Below are 21,047 nucleotides of genomic sequence, written 5' to 3' on the forward strand. Positions count from 1 at the left end.
TGACGCGTAGTGTGAAAGCGTCTCATGCTGGGCGTCGCCGCGGAGAGTGCTGCGGTGCAGAAATTGCTTTGCACGACGACTGGTTCGGGGGGAAAGTAATTCGGTTTTAGAGGGATGAAAAGAAATAGACTGGGGATATTATTGAGCCCATCCGGGGGCTCACCTACGTTCAACGAAGGGTAGAATAGGAGAGGGTAGAGAAAAGTATACAGAGGTAAAGAGAGGATAATAAAGGAGTTAGGGGGTTGCCACAATGACTGGGACCACCGCGCACGAACCACAACACAAACACAATGTCTTGGCGTCATGGTACGTCCGGGAGGCGGATCTCGACGGGAACGGTGGAGCGTTGAGGCGAGGCTGTGCTGTGAAGAGCTGTCTGTGGCGGTGCCAAGTTTGGAGAGCTTGCTGGGTGAAAGTTCAAACAGACCAGAGGGTACTTGCGAGCGGGAACTTGCGATCGACGGCCCGACGCAGCAGAGCTTTGCCCGTCGTCCGAAACAAACGCTAGAGTACCTGCAACACACAGGTCTAGACAAGTCGCTGTGAATAACTCGCCCTGTCTGTGCGCGTCAAGTTCTTGAACATTATCGCCATCATCTTCATCACGTCATCAACTGGCGTAGCAAGTTGGGCATTTTAGCCCGGCTAACATCGCCAGCCTTCATTAAAGATTCTCTCTCTCTCTCTCTCTCTCTCTCTCTCTCTCTCTCTCTCTCTCTCTCTCTCTCTCTCTCTCTCTCTCTCTCTCTCTCTCTCTCTCTCTCTCTCTCTCTCTCTCTCTCTCTCTCTCTCTCTCTCTCTCTCAAGAGCTCTTGATGAAAGATCATTGACGTGAAACCACTGTTGTTTCCTATATAGCCAGTGGCCGCACCGCGTCCAAGTTCGCTGTCCTCACAACTATGAGAGGACAGGTTCCCCACGTGAGATGCTGAACGCCTTTGCGGTGCGTTTGAACGCCGTCGTCTCGGCAGCAATATGCGTTCGCCTTCCGCGTCGCCAGTACATATGAACAAAAGACTTAAGCCAGTTTTCTTTTCCCTGCGTGCGGCGGAAACGGGCCCCAACAGATCGGGTTCCGTAATACCCCCCAAAATCTGCCTAAATTCGGAAAATTGTCCACCAATGCGTAGCATTCTTATGCTGCCTGTCTAGAGTGTGAGTTCTTTACAGCCAAATATGGCTATGAGTAGCGAAAGGCCTTGCATTATTTTATTCCTGCGAAGTTCTCTTTTGTTTCTTTTCGCCAATGATGTAAATTTATACCGCTGTAGTGATGAAGTGCCTTTGCTTCGCTATATATATTTTTTTCGAAGAAGCAAGCCGTACTGCAGAGTTGGTCCATTTACGCTGTTTTTACATACGTATTTCCAACGTTCTTCTGCGGACTGTCTTCGTTTATTCTTGGGTTTTCGGGGGACATGTGCAAGATGCATATTTTTTATTTTGTAAGTTCACTTTTGTGGTAATTTTATTTTTCCTACTTTGGTGATTTTTTTTTTCAATAATCTGTCCGACCAATTGCGTCCGACGAGGATGCGGTATCTTGCGGCGACGAGCCTCCGCGTAGACAACGCGCCCGCATACACTGCGTGGATACATGGGCCTCGTCATCCTTCCTTCCTGGACTTCATTCGCTAAGCGAACATTTTCACGTTCATTTGATCAACTTTTCTCATCATCACCTCAAACTCCCTGATCTATATGCCCCATGGCAAAATAAACGCTATAAAAATTATCTCCATTTACGCTATTATAACGATTAAATCACGTAATGAGAATGAGGGACAACAGGTGGACCATCCGTTTGATAGACTGGCTGCCAATAGACGCAAACCACTATTGATTGATTGATTGTGGTGTCTAACGCGCCGACGCAACGCAGGCGACGAGGCGCGCCGTAGTGGAGGGATCCGGATTAATTTTGACCACCTGGGGATCTTTAACATGCGCCGAAATCTCGAGCACACGGGCGTTTTTGCTTTTCGCCTCCATCAGAAAAGCGGGACGCAAACCACTAGGGGTCGTCCAAGAACTTGTTGGCGAGATGAGCTACGAAAATTTCGGTGAAAAACATGGGCTCAGCTGGCACTCGATAGGCTTGGCTGGAAATCTTTGGGAGAGGCTTTCGTCCTGCAGTGAACACAAACAAGCTCATGACGATGATGATGATGAACGATTAAAGGCGTTACTTCCGCCAAATCTGTATTTTTGTGAACATTCAGGACCTTACTCGTTCCTGGCTGGGGGAGGGGGGTTGCTGGGCCAAATTCATTCCAGGAGCGACTTTTGACGGAAACCCTTCCGTGGGGGTCCTGGGGCCCGTTCTTGAAGCACGGAGAGAGAGGAAAACGGGCTTTAGCCGTGCAGTGGCTTCCCAGTGGCCTGACGCAATACGCAGCGCGCTTACAGTAAGGGCAGCGATAGCGGCCAATGATTCCGATCGGCGAGCGGCTCGCGTGAGCGGCGGCATTCTTGTCGGGCGGCGCTCTTGTACTTTGTACGCCGCGCGCTTCCGGGTAACTGGGCACGCGGGGGAGGGGGGGGGGAGGGGGGAGGAGGAGGAGGGATCCCGATCGCGCGATAAACATATCGAACGACGCGTTAGCGCGCTCTGCAAACGACCTTGAGCGAACGCAGCGCACCCGTGAAAACACCGGAGGGTGAGGCGCGCCGGCACGAGACCCCCTTGACGGGAAGAAGAAGCGCTTCTATTATTTGTCGTTGTGCGGCTCGCCGCGGAAAAGCGTATCACTGAGTAACAGCCGAGCGCGTAACACCAAGTGACCGCGGAACTGCTGCGCGGGCCCGTTTGCTCCGTTTCTCACGCTCCCGGGGGCTCGTCTGCGCACTTTAAACGCTGCGCTGTGGGTATGCAAATGACGAAGCGCTCTGCTTGCTGGTAACGGCAGTCTGGGCTGATTTTCTTGGCGCTCAGCCGCTTACTTCTTTCTAGTCGCTGCTCAACCCGTTCTTTAGAATTCGTGGTGTTAAGTGCCGTTGTTGAGGAGGTCTGTGTGCAAGTGGACTCGTAGCTACGTTTCAGGTGCGAAAAGACGGCGGTGATTCAAGTGTGTCGTTAGCAGTACCGGGCACAATTCGCACGTTGAGTGCCGCTTTTATAGGATCTAGAGAAAGAAAACGCAGGTCGTTACAAAGCTCCAAGGAAGAGGTTGGAACGGCCACTTACCTGGCCCCGACAATGTCGAGTTAAGTACTATAACGACAGCGAGCCGTAGCGGGCTGATGTAGGCGTGTCGGAGGAGGTACAGCGTTTGTATATATGCGGCCCCTTTTGCACGAAACGGGCAAGCAGTTAGCGACTCCAAATCTGCGAGCGTTATGGGCGTACGTCGACCCACTGGAAACATTGCGGTTACGTGCAGACAACCGCACTTGTTTAGTTAGCGCGGGAAGTGGTGGAAGCTTTCGCCATCGCCAAGCCAGGCAGCGTGGTTTGTTAGCCAGCCATCCCCGTCTCTACCTCAGTAGAGAGTGTCTGTTTGTTTGGACAGGGCCAGGTAAACGCCCCAACACAACACTTCTTTCTAAGTTTTTCTTTCACTCGTGTTACGAGTGGAGCATGCTGGATTAGAGGATACACAGTAAACAAGCGTTATGAGAAGGCCTCGAGACAGGAGGCTTGCTTCGTTATAGGCGATATTTCGTAAGCGGGTATGATTGCGAGTGTTAGTGCTTGTCAGTCGTCTTTCTCGTCGTCCCCTCTCTTCGCAGACAGTCTTGAAAATTTGCCCAGCTTTTAAATGCAGAGCATTTCAGTAACTCACGATGTCACCCGCGTTGACGTCCGTAGGCGTCCGTAGTCGTAGTCCGCACCCCTCCCCCTACACATATAAAAAAAAATACTATCCGGCGCCTGGTTTCGATCCCTCGACCCTGCGGGCGGAACGCAATGTACATGGTGCTCTACCCACTGCGCCACAAAGCCGACACAGAATGGGAGGCTACGGACGCGCCTTATATCATTGACTCATTCAAATTACTGCTGACGAGCGCTCTCTCGTCAGCGGTTGCCACAAGTGCAACAGCATTAACGTAACGCAAACTACTTAACGTCGTGCGCCCCCGGAAATGCTCTGCATTTGATCGTGCCCCTCACGAGGGGGATGTTTCACTGCGTCGCCATGCGAACAGTTTGCCATTATAGTTTCCGCCCGCTCCGGTCGGTGTCTCCACGGTTCAAACCACGGCAGGGGAGCTGCGCTGGCGTTCTTTAAAAATAGGCGCTTAGATTTGCGCGAAGACCACCTCTACAGTGAGGTTATGCTCCCAGGGGGACACATAATTAGGAGGTAATTTTTGCTGTTGCCACCCCCCCTCCCCCCCCCCTGCCCCCCACCGCCATTCACTCGCACACAAATATCCTCAAGGAAAAATTGATGCTGAATAAAACAAAGTGTTCCCCTTTCAGAAAGACGGGTAGCCTTGAGAAATAAACCTTGCGCTGTGGTGTCGGCCGGTCTGCGTGATATCGAAGCTAGCACCGGCTCATTCCTGAAAGCCTTAGTGCTCCTCCGATTTATTCCAATGTGGAGCAATCGGATCGACTTCGCCATTTTCTTGCAGGCTTTTCAAGCGGTGCAAAGATAACTCAACTGAAACAGGGGAGATGCTTCCGATGTAACTTGCCCATTCGTGAAATGGTAGGCTTCTGAATTTCCGATATAGCCAGCAGAATGGATAAATACTTCTAAGGCGATCGAAGCCATATCCGAAGCCATGTTTAGTTGTGCCGTTAGTAGATTGCCCCATGAAATGGGGAAGTTACTAGCACATTACACATACGAAGACGAAACAACTTATGAGACCGATAATTGCGATGAAATAGAGGTGCTGACGTTTGCTGGAGTTCACCCAAGGAACACCCGATGGCTATCCCGCCTTCACTGCTTGAACTGAGGACAAAACCGCCCACAAGAACGCACCATTCCTTCGTGGACGCTCTCAAATGCCTGACTCATTAGTCTATAAAAAACTTCTTAGCAGTCTCACGACTTAACCATAATAGCGGCAATACGTTCACAGCTTCTGGTGATATATCACAGTTAAGTACCAACGTGACTCTTCAATTATAATTCCCCTACTCACCGTGGGCTGTCCGAGGCGCAGTCCGCTATTCGTTTTCTGTATGTATTCCTACGGCGAGGAGATTTCTCGTACTACCGCGGACCATCCGCGGTGAGTCCGGGTCCGATAATCGAAAAGGCCCGGTGTCGATTTTTGGGAAATCGCGTGCGGTAGTTTTTATAGGCAACCTCTGTAAACACCTCGGTTTAAAAATAAAAAGAAGAAAACGGGGAGGAAATTTTTCTCAAGGGGGAAGATGCTGCAGCAGGCTTAGTCGCACTTTCCTGGGAGGAAAGGAGGAGAGGAGATGTGCGGATAGGATCATCCCGCGAATCACTTCTGTTTTAGTTGTTTTTTTGCGCCGGATAGTTCGCCGCGTCGTACCCCACGACTCTGCGGGTGCTTGCGGCTTGATGTAAAGAATAAGAATAAAGGGTAGGAAGAGAAGAGTTTAGGAAGGGAAGAAAGAAAGCGAAATAACAAGGGGGCCTTGGCGAAATTGTCCACGAAAGTAGTCGGGGCCTAGCAACTTTTTAAATGGGAATCGTGGAAAACCGAGCAGATGTTCCTGATTTGCTCCGCGCGTACATAAAAGAAAAAGCGTGTACTCCCTGCCCCCGTACTGTTAGGCTTTTATCCCTGGCGGCGCATATTGGGAACAAGGCGTGTTCTTCCTTCGTCTTTTCTTCCATTTCCGCACATCGTTTGCTCGAGTTATGTTAGAATAGCGGAAACCGGGGGGGAGGGGGGGGAATAAAAATTCTCAACAAAAAAAAAGAGGTAGTTCATTAAAGGATCGGTTTTCATTATCTGAGAGGAAAATATTTTCCTATAATAATCAGGCTGGCAAGCCGGCGGGCTGTTTGTTCTACCCACGCGGTTTTCAATCAATGCCGTCTTGTTCAGCGCGGCTCCTTTAATTTCGCTGTGGGAGGAAGCGGCGGCGACGGCGGCGGCAACAAGCGATTCGAACACAAGCGCGGGAGGCTGGGAAATTCTTTCGAGACAAGACAGGCGTTCTCGGCAAGCGGCTCGTCATTAGGAGCCTGCCCGGGATTGAGAAAAATTCTATCGTTCCAGTTTTGCTCTTGGAGTTCGGCCAACGCTTTCTGCTTTTCTTTCCCGTTTCTATTACTTTCTAATAAATTTGGCGCGCGGAAAAAGAGGCCGAGAATAATGGTCGGGCGAAGGCGGTGGCTTGAAGAGGTTGTTATAGGCCGCCCACAGTTGCGCGCTTTATAATGAGCTACTGGTTACTAGTACTACTTCGGTTTATTTGCGCGTTAGCTTGACGAGCTTGTGTGTTTACGTTTCTGGGTCCCTCGTGCTTTCTCCGTTTAAAAGTGGCGCCGTGGAGTCATCGCGACATGGGTTTTAACGGCGTACGTTTCTCCCCGGAACGGTCGTGCCTCCTGAATCGCTTGGTATCGAGTTTAAACCGGTTTTCACTTCGCTGGCATGGAGTTCCGGGTCGAACTCTAGCGTATCTGCGCTGGCTTGATTTAAAATTCATTTTCCGTATGGCGAGAGACAAAGATATAATCGCTTCACACTAAGTTAAAAAGCAAAAGAGATGTTGTTTTCTCGGAAAAGAACACCGGTCTTACTTTGTCTTTGGAATTTCCGTAAATGTTTGGATACCTTTACTGAGTTAGTTTTTAGCAAGTCCAGCGTAACGGTACTTTCTCCCGGAAGCGCGTACATCTGCTGTCCTATGCGTTAGAAATTTTGATGAGTTGCCAGCATTGTTGGCACATCCGGCTAAAGCGGTTAGCTGTAAGTTTTTAGCAATTTGAGGTGACTACACATCTGAATCGAGTATGATCCTGCGCAGGTGACTCGTAAACATTATATAACCAGTCCCTTGTTTTGTAAAAGCTTTAGGCTATAAGGCATTCTGGAGAAGAACTGAATGTGGTGATTGGTTACTGAGAAAGGTATCTCAGTTTTAATTTCAATGATTCCAGGCTTTGTTGCTATATGAAATGAGTGAGAGAGAATGAAAGTATAAATAATATTCATAATAATGATCAATCGTGTTTAGTTCTTGTGCCCCTGAACAGCCGTGAGGCCGTAGTACTGGCGCACAGTACAAGCTCAGAAGATCGAAACGTTAACAAAAACTAGAGACGACAAGATAAAAGTGAAAACGGTGGAGCGAGAAAAAAAAAAAAACAGTAAAAGAGACCTTTGACAACGTATGTGGGCAACATTAAGAAAAAAGTAAAGGAACCTTGACACTGTATATGAACAACGTGTATAGTATAAGCCACTACAAAAAAATGGATAATATGCACTGCATACAATGAAAAAGCTTTGTCAAGTAAATTAATTAATTAATTCACTTTGTCAAGTGAATTAATTTCACTTTCTTCCGAGCCCCCCCCCCCCCCCCCCCGCTTGTCGGAAATAAACTTTCATCTTATCTTTAACACAAAGAAAACTGCCATACAACAGAACAGATAATTACATCCTACGGATAAAACAGCACATCTCCAGATAGGCACATAAAGTTGAAACAGCAATCCTTAACATGAACAAAAATAAATCCATGGAAAGCATACTTTGCAGACAACGTGTGAAGCAAGCAGCGTAACAAGAGTGAACCTACAACTATAAAAAGATAAATTCAGTGCGTCATAACAAATAATAATAATGACATCATCATGAACAACAACAACATATTTATGTACACTGCAGACCGAAGGCCTCTCTCAGATACTTCAAACGGCGCCTCTCATGCGCTATTGGAATACATTTTTTTCCCATAATATTCTTATCTCATCCGTCCATCGGGTTATCAGTCTTTACCTTTTTTGCGGTCCCGTCTCTCAGTAGCCGTTCTGCTACCCTGGTGTTAGCCCGTTCTTTGCATTGCATGCCTTGTCCAACTCCAATTCTTTATCTTAATTGGAGATATAGCCTGATAATACAAAACACTCGTTCTCGATCCTCAAGCGTCATTTCTGCCATCCTTTTCTTGACTCATTTGGCCGACCAAAATATTATTCCGAAGTGTTCAGTACGGGGCAAAAGTAATTCCGCAAAATAATTCCGTAAAAGTAGTTCCGCAAAAACGGAAGAAGGTTTTTTACAGCGGACCTTGCTATGCCTTACTGATGACGCTCTATGTCGCACCAAAACTCGCTGCATGAAAGCCAACTTTACTCAGTGGGTTTCACAAAACACGACGACGACGACGACGACGACGATGATGATGATGATAAGCGAAGGCACATCAAGCGCGTCAAGAAAAAAAAATGTGGTTGATCCCTCTTTCATAGGAATCGAAAAACACGAAAGTGGGAGGTGCCTTCACAGGAGCAGTTGAATGTTAAAGGAACCTCCGTCATGTGCGCAGGGTTCGCGAGCTTGACCCCGCCTGACGAAGTGACGCCGACATGCAAGAAACAAAAAACATAACTGATTTATTCCGGGACAACAAAACCAAAAATTACATGCACAGAAACAGCAATTTGAAACACAACGGTCATGGGAACAACGCCACAGCGGAGCCTTGCCTCAATTCACGCGCGTCCCTCGTACACGAAGGCGCTGGCATCGAGACCCCAACTGTCGGCGCTCATTAGCGTCATGATGCGCTACTTCGCTTCGCCTGTCCCAGACGGCAGCACCATCTGAATGAGTCATAGAGGAGGACATAAGGCGCGTTCGTAGAGCTGCTTACTTCGCTACTCATAGCGCAGTCGGTAGAGCGCCACGTACCTCCTGTTGCGGCTCGAGGGCTCGAGAGGGCTTGGGCTCGCATCCGGGCGCCGCAGCGTCAATGACACTTTTTCTGGTGACGTCACTTCCGTGACGAATACGGCGTGAGAGAGATTTTGGTGTACCCGGGCATAAAACACTTTCGTGTTAAAAAAAAAAAGCGCCATCCGTCGTCAGAACCGAGCATGGGTCCCTCGCGTTATGAGGTCGACGTCTATCCGCTTGCGCCATTTTGCCATGGTCGGAGCGCTTGTGATTCTGGACTTTGACTCAGGTTACATGGGAGAAAGCTTCGCACCTTCTTTCTCTTAAGAAATGGTCCCCATTCGTGGGGCCTCTTTTGAGTGTTGTAGTACACTTACACGGCATAATGGAAAATAACTAGGCGTGCTTGTAGACTTTTCTTTCCCTAAAGCATTAGCTTAGCAGAGCTGGGGTTGAGGCTTGTTGGTAGCGGTAATTCATGACCTCGTGTAGCGCAAAAAAACGGATAAGGACAGAAGGAGGTGACGGACACAAGCGCTTGTGCCCGTCGCCTCCTTCTGTCCTATTAAGCGAAAGCATTAAATGCCCCACCACGTGAAAATGCGCCGTCCGGCGTCTAGGTGGCCGAAAGATGGTCCTAATTGTGGCCGAGAGCGCGAATCACTATCAGCCGACGCCATCTCAACCGTTACGAAGCTGCGATGTCGCGTCAGACTAATATCCTTCTTGTAAGGAACACGTTGCCACAACTGAAAATTACGCAATCCTGACAGATTTACCGTTAGACTTGATGAATCGCGTAGCTTGACATACAATTTAATGCTTTCATCGCTTCCTCATTCTCAAGCGTAAGCAGTCTCAATTTAAGTGTATCTATGAATTCCTTTCCCCTGCTCGAGCGCGTCAGCAGAGACGCCATTGGCTGGTTTCTGTGGCAGAAAGTTACTGCCCAAGCTAGGGTCTGTGAAAATGCAACCGTTGCCAGGTATGACGATGACGATACTGCCATGGACGCTTTGCCTAACACTGCTGCGGAACTGCAAAGCAATTAGTGTTTAAGTTAGAAGTTTCCAGTTAAGATAGCGAAATGAGGCGCCTAGGACTTCAGCTTTTTCATGCGCTTCCTGGTATTGCTATAGCAAACACCCGTCCTTTTCGCCAGGTTCGCGCAGTTACCGAGATTAAAAATAAATTAAGTGTTCCCCTCCTTCACGCGTCGCCCGCCGTAGGCTGCCTCTTAATTTATTCCTAGGTCGGCAATGAAATAAGGGAGGAACTTGAGGAAAAAGGAACATATGCTAGTCTCAGCTAAGTCTTGTCAACCGATACTACATTGTCAGTCCGTCGCATAGCCTAACCGAACCCCAAGCCGCACATTTTCGAGAACAAGAAGGACTGGAAAAATTGAAATAAATGCCTGACAATAGAAAGAAGTTCTTTACTACACGTGTTGCTCCCTTTCAGTCGAAACATCGGCGGCTTCCCCAAATGAAAGAAATGGGGGAAGGGGGAGGGGATGAGAAGGCCGACATGTCATTAAAGGGGCCATGAAGACAAAATACAAGGTTGGTTCACTCGAAAGACTGCTTTGTCTCGGTAACAATGATACCAATTTTATCGCAAAATTCGAAAAAATGACGAAGATATCAAAGAAAACATGGGAAGCAGCGGCCACTCCCTAGCTAATTTCCGGCAATTTTTCTATGACGCCACAGAATTTTGTTGGTGCGATTAGCGGCCGCCGACTTAAGGCATAGTTAAGGAACATGAGGGAACGATTTGCTAAGTACAGTTAACACACCGAAAATTGTTTTTAGTGCTGGCCCATATGGCGTTACTCCTGCCCGTAACACGTCAATGTAGCACGGAATTTGAACGTTCCCAATAGTTATCGCTTTTTTTAACTCGAAAGTGTTTTATTCCCGGATACACGTAGATTTCGCTGACGTCATATGCGTCCCGGAAGTAACGCCTGTACAACGAAGCAAGCGACCTGTAAAGGGTGCACCCCTGCACACAAAGTCTTCTTGCGGGGAAGCAACCTTTAGTACTAATGAGTATTTTATATTTAGGGCTGTTCGTTTTCGGGTTTTATATTTTAAAACGGAAGTGTTTTTTATGCCGCGATTCCCCAAGATTTCACTGACGTCATATCCGTCACGGAAATGATGCCAGTACACCTTTTCCGAAGCGACCCGCCAGCAGGGCGTCGCTCGTCAAGCACACCCACAAGGCAGCCGCCGTTCCGCAAATCATGCTCAGCTGCAGATTTCGCTGCACATTTCACTTTCGTGTTTTACTCATTCCTATGAGAGAAATCAACCACAGTTTTTTTTCGCTTAAAAACACCTTTCGTTGCTGGAATATACTGAGTAAGGCAAGTCTAGTTATTTCAAATTAAAAAAAGAGTTGTATTTTCTCTTCATGGCCTTTTCAAGTAGAGGTTACATAAAAAGGAACGAGATACGTAAGCCGAAATTGCATGTTATAAGGTTTGTCTGCGTGTAAACTGTTTGCAATCCCACGCACAACACCTGATGTCGTCTCCGTTTATTAATCTCCCGAGGCAAACACAGTGCATAGGGACATAGCGTTCCCGTCCTTTCTTTTTTCTCGGGCTCTCATCTTTTAAAAGTGCAGTTATTTGTTTTCTCTCTGTTTTTACTGGAGCCGCTGGGCTTCCCCACGCTATTCCGCTATTCCAACACCTCAGGAGGAAACGCGTCGCCTGAGAAGCTGGCTCAGCCGCATGTAGGGTCGACGTGCAACAAAGCCAGCACCCCGATACGGGCGGGGCAGCGGGACGAAATGAATGGAAATAACTGGCCGTTGTAAGGATCAGTGGGCGCGCACCAAAGTAACTTTATCATTGTGAGTGATTACTATTTTCTTCACACTGAGCAGTGAGACTGCGCCGCAGTACTATTATTATACGAAAACAGTTTTGAGCGAAACTCAACCAATGTGTATTCCTGCAGGAATTAAAAAAATGCTGCCAAAGGGTGTTTAATGACTACTCAGTGTTTAGCGATTTCATTTCTTTCCGTGCACGCCGTGCGTCAAAAAGGTAGCTCAAGAAGGGGGTGTAACGGAACAACTGGCCTGCGGGAAGTCCTAATTATCTGCATAAATTATGACAGAAAATATTCCTGCACTAGCTGGCCTTGTCCCAAATTTTTTATTGACGTCGAAAGTCCGTAGCAAGCTCAAAAACGATGACGGGGGGACAAAAGTGAAGAAGAGGGGAAAAAAGGAGGGGGTTGGGGGAATTAGAAACGTCGGCAGAAGAGCATTGAACTCTGGCAGAAACTTAGTGAGCCACAACATGAGTGCTTCCTGTGAAATATCGCTGCCTTAACACTGCTCGATGAGATAGAAAGTAACATACAGAAACTGATGGAGGAATTTAGGGAATCACGAATATTGAGAGAGAGAGAGAGAGAGAGAGAGAGAGAGAGAGAGAGAGAGAGAGAGAGAGAGAGAGAGAGAGAGAGAGAGAGAGAGAGAGAGAGAGAGAGAGAGAGAGAGAGAGAGAGAGAGAGAGAGAGGTGCAATTACATCAGGTGGAAATGAGGGATACGCACCACTCTGATCAGGCTTTAGTTCAAGCAGGTGTTCCTTCATACCTGGTCCTACGTACTCTGTGCATGCGTAAGAATGTAAATGTCTACTTTGCTGTAGTGCAGGCGGCACGTGTGACTCGTGCGCTAGCGAACAGCGCCTTTTTTCCAGCATGCGTTCGAAAAGAAGAAAGTTGCGTACATGACAAAACGTCGTGAGCCCGCATCAGAGCATTGTGCGCGCTATGCATGCCTTCAAGTTGTAGCAGTAAGAGACCGTTCTCGTTCATGCCGACTGAAGTCTTAATGCGCCGCGTTCTGATTAAACTCCGTTTACCTTCGCAGGCGGGGTTCGTGCGGACCGGCCGCGAGGACTACTTCGTGGAGCCTCTGGCGCCGCCAAAAGGCCGCCGTCCGCAGCCGCACCTCGTGTACAAGCGGTCCGCCTCCGGAGGACCTTTCCCCAGCGATTGGCCCTCGCGCGAAACTGACGGCCCTGAAGCTTCCTCCTTCTGTGCCACCGCTGGTAAGTTGCACAGTGAATGATCCACCCAGGATACCCGCGGTTGTGCGCCCTTCTTAGTTTTGAGGCAAATAAGCCGTCGTTGGGCGAATACCAAATTAGTGAAGCCGAAACAAGGAAATACTCATGTAGAGTGTACCGCTGCGAGGGACCGACGGTGGCCATTAAGTTAGCTACCGGAAGCGTTGCCAGCATGTGCACGCATCCACACGCACATGATTCCAACGCTGTTTGCTTCAAACTGCTGGCATCGCGTTGCTGTGCAGTTTTCGTTCGTGTTCCGCATTTTTTTTTTGCTGATGTGGTATTCCCGTGTGTGCATGGCAAGCTTTATCATAGCAAGGGAACAAATTTTTGTTGATAGTCCAGCGACCGCATACCCCTTGTGTTACAGCTGTTCCTTTCGGAAGAAGCACTACCGCCATGTTGAATTAAGAGCAGCTCTGTAAGTAAATAAACAGCTCCTTTGGGCGCCTGCTCTAACTTGTGTGAGCGTCAGTCGCACATTACTTGGCATTGTTGGGGAGAGAGACAGAGAAAACGTTCATTGATATTTAAAGTAGGAATAGATTCTTATTCCAGGAAGCCATGTGTCGACCGCTTCGTCGTAGCCCTAGTTACCAGGAGTGTTCGGTCCTCCATGTGACCGCTGGTCAGGAGTATCTCTCACTGCTCAGGGGAGAGGCCAAAATCCGCGTGACCAAGCAGCGTGGCTGGAGCACGTCGCAAAATTCTGCTTGGCGGGTGATTCAACAGATGGCGCTGTGCGTGTGTGTGGCGCTCCATCTTTACTTCAATAAATGGTCTCCTCGAATTGGCTACACTTTCTGCACCGGTTGAGGCGGTGCAGCACTCTCGCACTCGATTTGCCAGTGCAGCTAGCGCCACCTGCACTTCGGCCCTCGATTTGACGCTGTGCTGCACGAGTTCTTCTACACTTCTGCACTAGCCTCTGTGCGAGTTTTCGTCTCGTGCAAGGTGCAGCGTGCTTTGGCGCGTTTTTGGGTGCGCATAGTAGCAGTAAACGGAGTAGAAACGAAAGCGTTTCCCGTTTTAGACGAGAATGGTCGTCACGTGCAAAAGATAGTGTATTTGTGTACGAAACACAAGGTGAGTGCAGGGTGACGCCATTTAGAGAAAAAAAAACCGAGCTCACAAACACGGACCGCAGCAGACGACGTTTGTGCACTTTTGCCCTCGATTCGGCCGCTGCACGGAAAGCGCTAGTGTACGGCTGCACTCGCACTGAAAGAACTGGCAGAAAGTGCAGCCAAATCGAGGAGACCAAAAGTTTATTCAGTCTGCCGGTGCCTCGCGAGCGATTCACATGGCGATCCAGGAGAGGGCACAACCTCCCAGTTAATGCTTGAGATATAGTAGAGTGTACTAGAATAATTTTCTACTAAATCTACTAGATCCTTCGAGTACACTCAGGATATAGAAACGCAGACGCAGCAATGGAGGAAACTTCTACATCATCGCCTGCATCCACATTGTCTGGTAGGCAGCCGAAAAGGACTTTTCTTCACCCTAGAAAGTGCTGTATTCGCTCGGAAAAGGGGTGTTTCTGTAAAACGAAGCTCTACGAACTCTTGCTGCAACGCCTCTTTAAGGGTGCATACAGCGAAGAGAACTCGGCTAAAATGTGGAAATGTGGTTTGCTTGTCATCTTGCGTATTTCGTCACGTCACGCACTCCGCAACGCTTAACTCAGCCACCCAAAAGCCCGCAACATAACTTGGCGAGGAGTTATGCTCACACAACATTACATCAAGAGATAAAGCTTAAGTGCTCGTAGTTTTTGATCTCCGTTTCATTTGCAACTTAGCTTTTGCGGAGCCGCTGTAGCAACAGGCTGGGCTTTTACGCTGCTTCCCTTGTGCTTTGTCGCACAAATCTAACACCTCCGGTGTAATAAACGTTTTTGTTGCTTTCTGTCTTTTCCTAAAGGGTCGGTATGTATTGCATCCGCTTACCAATAAAGCGTTCCGTTTACGTACTCCGCGCACCCTCATCTTCATAGCGCGGTCACCTAGTAGCAGCGATAGACGCGTGTGCGGGGTGTGGCGCAGGCGCGTCTACCCAGCGCCCCGGGCCGGCCGGCACGGGCGACGCCGCGGCCAGGGTGCGCGCCCATCCAGAGCGTCGCCCGAGGCGCTCGGTGAGCCTGGAGCGCAACGTGGAGACGCTGCTGGTGGCCGACCGGACCATGGTGGAGTACTACTCCAACGAGGACCTGCAGACGTACCTCCTCACCGTGCTCAACATGGTAAGGGCACGCGTCCACGCCGCCGTCCAGGCGATCCAATAAGGCGGTGATGAGATAAGTGAGTTAATTACAAAATCCCGTAACGCTTCCTTTAAGCTTATTTGGAGGTGGTTCCCACTGCGCTGTTCTCTGTACATCCCATGGCTCCATTTCTGGTCACTCACTGTAGGTTTTCCTCTCGTGGTTGTGTGTACTTTTTAAAGCGAAGTTGATTGATTGATTGTGGGGTCTTAACGCGCTGACGCTTCGCAGGCGATGAGGCGCGCCGTAGTGGAGGGCTCCGGATTGATTTTGATCAGCTGGGGATCTTCAACGTGCTCCGAAATCTCGAACAAACGGTCGTTTTCGCTTTTCGCCTCCATCAGAAAAGCGGCCGCCGCGGGCCGGAATCGAACCCCCGTCCTTGCGCTTTATAGCGAAGTTTTCTATAGCTAGGTGACATGAAAATCCGGAGGGTAGGTGGTGTACGCAGTCAACTCCTCCGGCGCAAACCGATGGCTAAACTTGGCGCATTTCTTATTTGTTATTTCTTATTTGCATTTCTTATTTCTTATTTATGCTTAGGAGGTGTGCAATTTTGTTGCAGGTGATGCAAATTTGTTTTGTTGTGGGGGTAAGCAGTGTGGAGGCGACGCGGGTTGGTTGTGTTGTGGGGAAATATGCGGATCATAAAAGAGCGTGTGGTTGCGTCGAGCACACACAAACAAACAAAATCCTCGGGTAACTTAGTCTGCCCACGTGACTTCAATGCAGAAGCACTGTGGCTTCCGCTGTCATTGTACGCCTCATGTGCTTCGGCTTTGTTGGCGTGCTTGCGTGGTTGTCCGCGCTTAGCCGACGCACACGCGGGTGGCACAGCCGATGTCACAGCATTTTCCGTCCGACGGCGCGAGTCATTCCGACAGCCTGGGGAGAAAGAGAGCGAGTGAGAGAGAAAACACTTATATTGGTCATATCTACTGAGCGCAACTGGACAACCGAGAAGGAGCTTTCGGGTGGGGGCTTCGTCATGCGATGGCCAAGAGCCCGTGGTCTTTGGCAGTCTCCCGCCAGCTGGACGGCCGCAACTTGTAGTTTGGCGATAGAGCTTAGATGTGTGACCTCCCGCTTCTCGTAATTACTGGTGTAAAATCCCTGGTTGGTGGGCTGGGGTTCAAGATTACAGGCCCAAACTATGCGTATGAGTGAGGCAGCTGATAGTCCGCACCATGTGCAGGTATCCTTGTATCTGTCTTCGTACAGTCGACGGCATAGGTTGACTGATTGATTGTCGGGTTTAACGCGCCGACGCTTCGCAGGCGATGAGGAGCGCCGTAGTGGAGGGCTCCGGATAAATTTTGACCACCTGGGGATCTTTAACGTGCGCCGAAGTTTCATACACACGGGCGTTCTTGCTTTTCGCCTCCATCAGAAGAGCGGCCACCGCGGCCGGGAATCAAACCCACGTCCTCGTGCTCAGCAGCACAACGTCTTAGCCACTGAGCCACCGCGGCGGGTTCGACGGCATAGGGTGGGGTGGGGGTAAGTGTATGTCTACGCATGATCCATTAGGCAGAGTGGTGTCTTCCCCTGGTGCGTTATGGAGCCATAAGGGACTCGCACTCGTTTTTGTCTGTGTGTGTGTGTTTCGTTTAGTCTTTTTTTGGCGTCCCTTTGTTCGAAAGCGTGCACGTTGAATTGTTCACTCCACTGCCCACAGTGCACGTTGTTCGCCTCATGGGGAACGTGATACGTCCGCATTAAAAACTGCGACGATCCCTTGTGGAATGGTAACTTAAACGCGATTCCTCTTTAACGAGTCCGGATGCATCGTTTTATTCCAACCGCAGCTTTAATCGCCAGGAAATAGTTGGCTTTGCCATAATATCCTTACCGCTTTTCAGGCCTTCTTCGTACAAGGAAACGGCTTGCGTCGTTAAATATGCAGACGTCTTTACGGCTTGCAAGGCGGACTTGTTTACGGAAGCCCAGTTTCGCTGTCTTGATTGCAAACTAATACGGCAAATTGCTGCGTTGAATGCGCGTTCGAGCAATATGAAATTTTCTTTTTGTTATTTTGCTCGAAGGTACGTTCCGCTTACGATCGATTTTCGAAAGAAGTGCGTTTGTCAGTTCTTTCAATTTCCTTACCTTCTTCGAGTAAGCTGAGTAACTACAGTCAAAAATTTTACACGGTAACAATACAGCTCCGCTTGTTCGTGGCGTCACACTTTCGTCGCACCATTGGTCCGTTTGGTGCCGGTCATTTGGCGGTCGAATTGTTCTTACGGGGAACAGGTTTAACTGCCCGGGGCATGCTTATTCCCTGCATAAAGCTCATGCAAACCATTTGCTATGTGTTCGCGACGCACTAGGATGTTGAGCACCCGTGTACAAGCGCACGTAGACGCCGGCTTCGCGAAACATGGAGACCCCCAACAGGCTGCTGTTCGGTGACTGTTCGCATGGTGCGTGCTAAATTCGATTCAGCATCATCATCATCACCATCATCAGTGTCTACTGCGAGATGACGGCTTCTTGCATTGAATCCCAACCGCATAACTAGAAGCATGTGGGAAGTCATATTGGCAGTTCGGTTGGTCGGGTGGTACTGCCGCAACCCAACCCAACCGCTGAGTTTGTTCACCGGTATGCTGCATTGATCAGTGCTACGAAACTGCGGCTGTCAGGGAGTTAGTTGGAAAGATGACCCAATTGTTCGGCGAAAAAGCCGGATTTTCCATCGCCTTCGGTTCTCCTGCGAAAGTAACAAGTCAACTTTTTAACACGAAAGTGTTTTATTCCTGGATGCACAAAGATTGCACTCACGTCATACCTGTCACGGAAGTCACACCAGTACAACGAAGCAAGCAGCCTGTAAAGGGTGCACCCCTGCACAGAGGGTCTTCTTGCGGGGAAGCAACCTTTAGTATTAAACAGTACGTTATACTTAAAGTTGTTCGTTTTCGGGTTTTATATTTTAACACGAAAGTGTTTTATGCCGGGATACACCAAGATTTCACTGACGTCATATCCGTCACGAAAATGACGCCAGTACACCTTTGCCGAAGCGACCTGCCAGCATGACGTCGCTCGCCAAGCACACCCACAAGACAGCCGCCGACCCGCAAATCATGCTCAGCTGCAGATTTCGCTGCACATTTCACTTTCGTGTTTTACCGATTCCTATGACAGAGGAATCAACCACGGTTTTTTTTTCTTTTGTATTTCTTTAGTGAGCGGAAGTGCAGCGCTGTTCTAACGCGTTTCGGGGTCGAATTGGCGCAATCTGGCTAATCGTTTGTAAAATCGCGCATGCGCCGCAGGCGGCTTAGCTGCTGTTGCAACAAAGTTATGAACTCATTCTTGAGGTTGAATCTCTGAGCTCACTGAAAAAAAAAAAAAAAAACAGGGTTGTAGTTGAACTTAATCTCGGCTGTACTTTTTTCCTCTCTCTCCTCGTTGCCGCTTAGAACCCGTACGTAGTGTATTAACTTGGGCGTAAAGCAGCATCGCGGCTCTTGCTTTTAGAGATCGTCTAATTGAAAGGGATGTGAAATGATGGGCGTGTTTGAGAGAAAAATCCTGCAGGCACTCTCTTTCTCGTATTTGCTCGAATGGTTGCCCTCCCCCCCCCTCCCCCTGCAGGTCCACGCAATATGCGGTGGCTTTGGGGGATGCCATGTGCACGCATTGCGTACCATTGAGAGCACTCTAAACACTCGGCCCGTAGACGCTACGTCGTGATGGAGGTTTTACAGGGTCAGCTGGGACTTATGCGGTGGATTTCATCCCCTGCCCCCCCCCCCCCCCCCCCCCCCCCCAACGTTTATAGAACCAAGGTCAGTTGTAAAACTTCGAAGTGTTTCCCGGCGCCGCCGCACCAAGCCGCATTGATGGCGCTGCAGTCGCACCCGGCTCCCGCGCGGAGCACCGGGTGGCTGAGGAGGCAGCTGAGGTCAGCACGTTCTGAGGGATACACCTGCCGTTGTGCGGCCAGCGTCTCCACGCGTGCGTGCTTGCGTGCGCGTGCGTGCGTGCGCACTCCAGTTGTAGATGGTTAAGTGAGCACCATGCCGGCGTGTTGTGTCCCCGGTTGCACGGGTGGTTACAGGGGAAACCAAACCCAAAGGCGCTTTTCCCGCACTTCAAGTTACTTCGGCCTTCGTGTAGATATATGGTACCGTGCCAATGCGTGTCTCGACCGAAACCTCTCAGCCAAATCGCGCGTGTGGCGTGAATTTTTACCCTGAGGACATAGCAAAGAGCTACACCCACTTCATTACAGTGAAAAAGTAAAAACTGAGTGAGGAAAGTGGAGCCTCGTCGAAGGAGCCGTCCCGAAAATATTTCCAAACCTGCTTCCTTACCTATCCAAGCCGCCGGCAAATAGAAAGAAATTTCCACGCCGAAACATGCAGATTGTTGCACAGACCTCGTCTGCACAGAAAGCCAAAACAAGCGCTAACGGTGCAGCCGAAGAAAGTGCTGCAAATTTAGACGTGCTGGCAGCGAGCAGTAAACCTTCGTTGAGAAACATATGGAAGGAGTTCGTTTTCAATTGGCGAGCTGGCGAAAGAATGTTGGCAGAGATTACAATAGAAGTTATGTTGGTTTTTTGTTGTTGTTGTTCTTCAGAAAATAGAGGGATAGCTTCTTTTCGTTTAAAAGTGTTTCAATCGGGGAAGAAGGAACTATTTCGGTCAGCTGCTGTCTCCGCTGCAGTGCCTAGAAGCTCTGTCAATAGCGTAAATACAGTTACTATAATCTCATTTACCGGCACGAAGTAGACGAGATTATAATAGCGCTATTTGCACTATTTACAGAGCTACTAGGCACTGCAGCGGAGACACAGAGATACGGTTTGTGCCGGGCGCACTGCGATCGTCGTCTTCGTCTTGATTCCCTTCTCGGCCCCATCACCACGCGAAGCTGATACTTGACAGCCTATTCTTTTTGCCAAGAGGGATATCCCGTGAAAATATCTCCTTACCTTGAAACTAAAAAAATATCCTCTTTTTGGTTCTTTTATTCAACCGATAAAGCTTTTTTAACGAAATGATGACAATGTTTGCCAGCCTTCACTAATGTCTCTGCATAACGCACCAGCCACATTTCCTGCCTAGAGGGTTAGAATATGAGCCGCCTCAACAAGAAACGTAAATTATGTAATGTGAAATGGCAGACGATGCTCTAAACGAACGCGGAAGTGCAACCACAAAGCCGCGCTGCCTTTGAAATGCAAGCGGCTACTGCGCAATGGTTGTCGCCGATTGAGCGCCGTAGCTCCGGTGACATGTGGCTAGACTTACCACTTACAAGCGTAAATAAAAGGTTATAAACACGGTGATCGGCATATTTCGCGATTAAGCTCGCAACGGCAGTACAGATGCGGCCCGCGCTGCTTTCGCTCGTGCTTCCCCAGCGGCTGAAGGGAGCGGTTGCGACGGCGACGCCACCTGGCGCTGTGGGTCGCTCGGGCGCCGTATTGCTGGTATGGCGGAGGCGGAGAGTTTTAAAACTGACCTTGGTTCTATAAACGTTGCCCCCCCCCCCCCCCCCCCCCCCACCCCACCCCGTCCCCCCTGGTGGATTGCTCAAGAAGCATGAGATGGTCAGTTGATTTCAGTGACCGTTCTGCTGAGGCTGAAATTGGCATACCTAAATGTTGTCCTCTTCCCTCTCTTTCTCTTCTTTGCATAACAGCCCAGAACAGTTCGGCGAAGGCGTAAAAAAGATAACGAAAAGAAGAGCCTATATTATCAGCATCAGAGATGTGTTATACTCATATGTGAACACAGCATCATGGGCATCAAGGCGTAAAGCTTCCCGATCCCTGATAACCGGGCCTCCATGCCGTTATCCTCCGCGTATAACTATTGTCATCGTGCGCTATGTCTTCTGGGAAAGTTCGGAG

General features: G+C 49.3%; 1 protein-coding gene across 1 annotated transcript in view; it reads left to right on the forward strand.

The window, feature by feature from the left end:
• Nucleotides 1-21,047, forward strand: part of LOC144170032 (A disintegrin and metalloproteinase with thrombospondin motifs 7-like) — a 137,465-nt gene that overhangs the window by 66,347 nt on the left and 50,071 nt on the right. Inside the window, exons 3-4 of the mRNA XM_077699521.1 lie at nt 12,705-12,885; nt 14,955-15,151. Of these exons, the coding sequence (XP_077555647.1) occupies nt 12,705-12,885; nt 14,955-15,151 (378 nt within the window). The remainder of the gene's footprint in view (nt 1-12,704; nt 12,886-14,954; nt 15,152-21,047) is intronic.

This window comes from Haemaphysalis longicornis, unplaced genomic scaffold (assembly GCF_048455015.1).
Source record: "Haemaphysalis longicornis isolate Haplotype H1 unplaced genomic scaffold, Haemaphysalis longicornis Haplotype H1 scaffold_2, whole genome shotgun sequence".
Lineage (NCBI taxonomy): Eukaryota > Metazoa > Arthropoda > Arachnida > Ixodida > Ixodidae > Haemaphysalis > Haemaphysalis longicornis.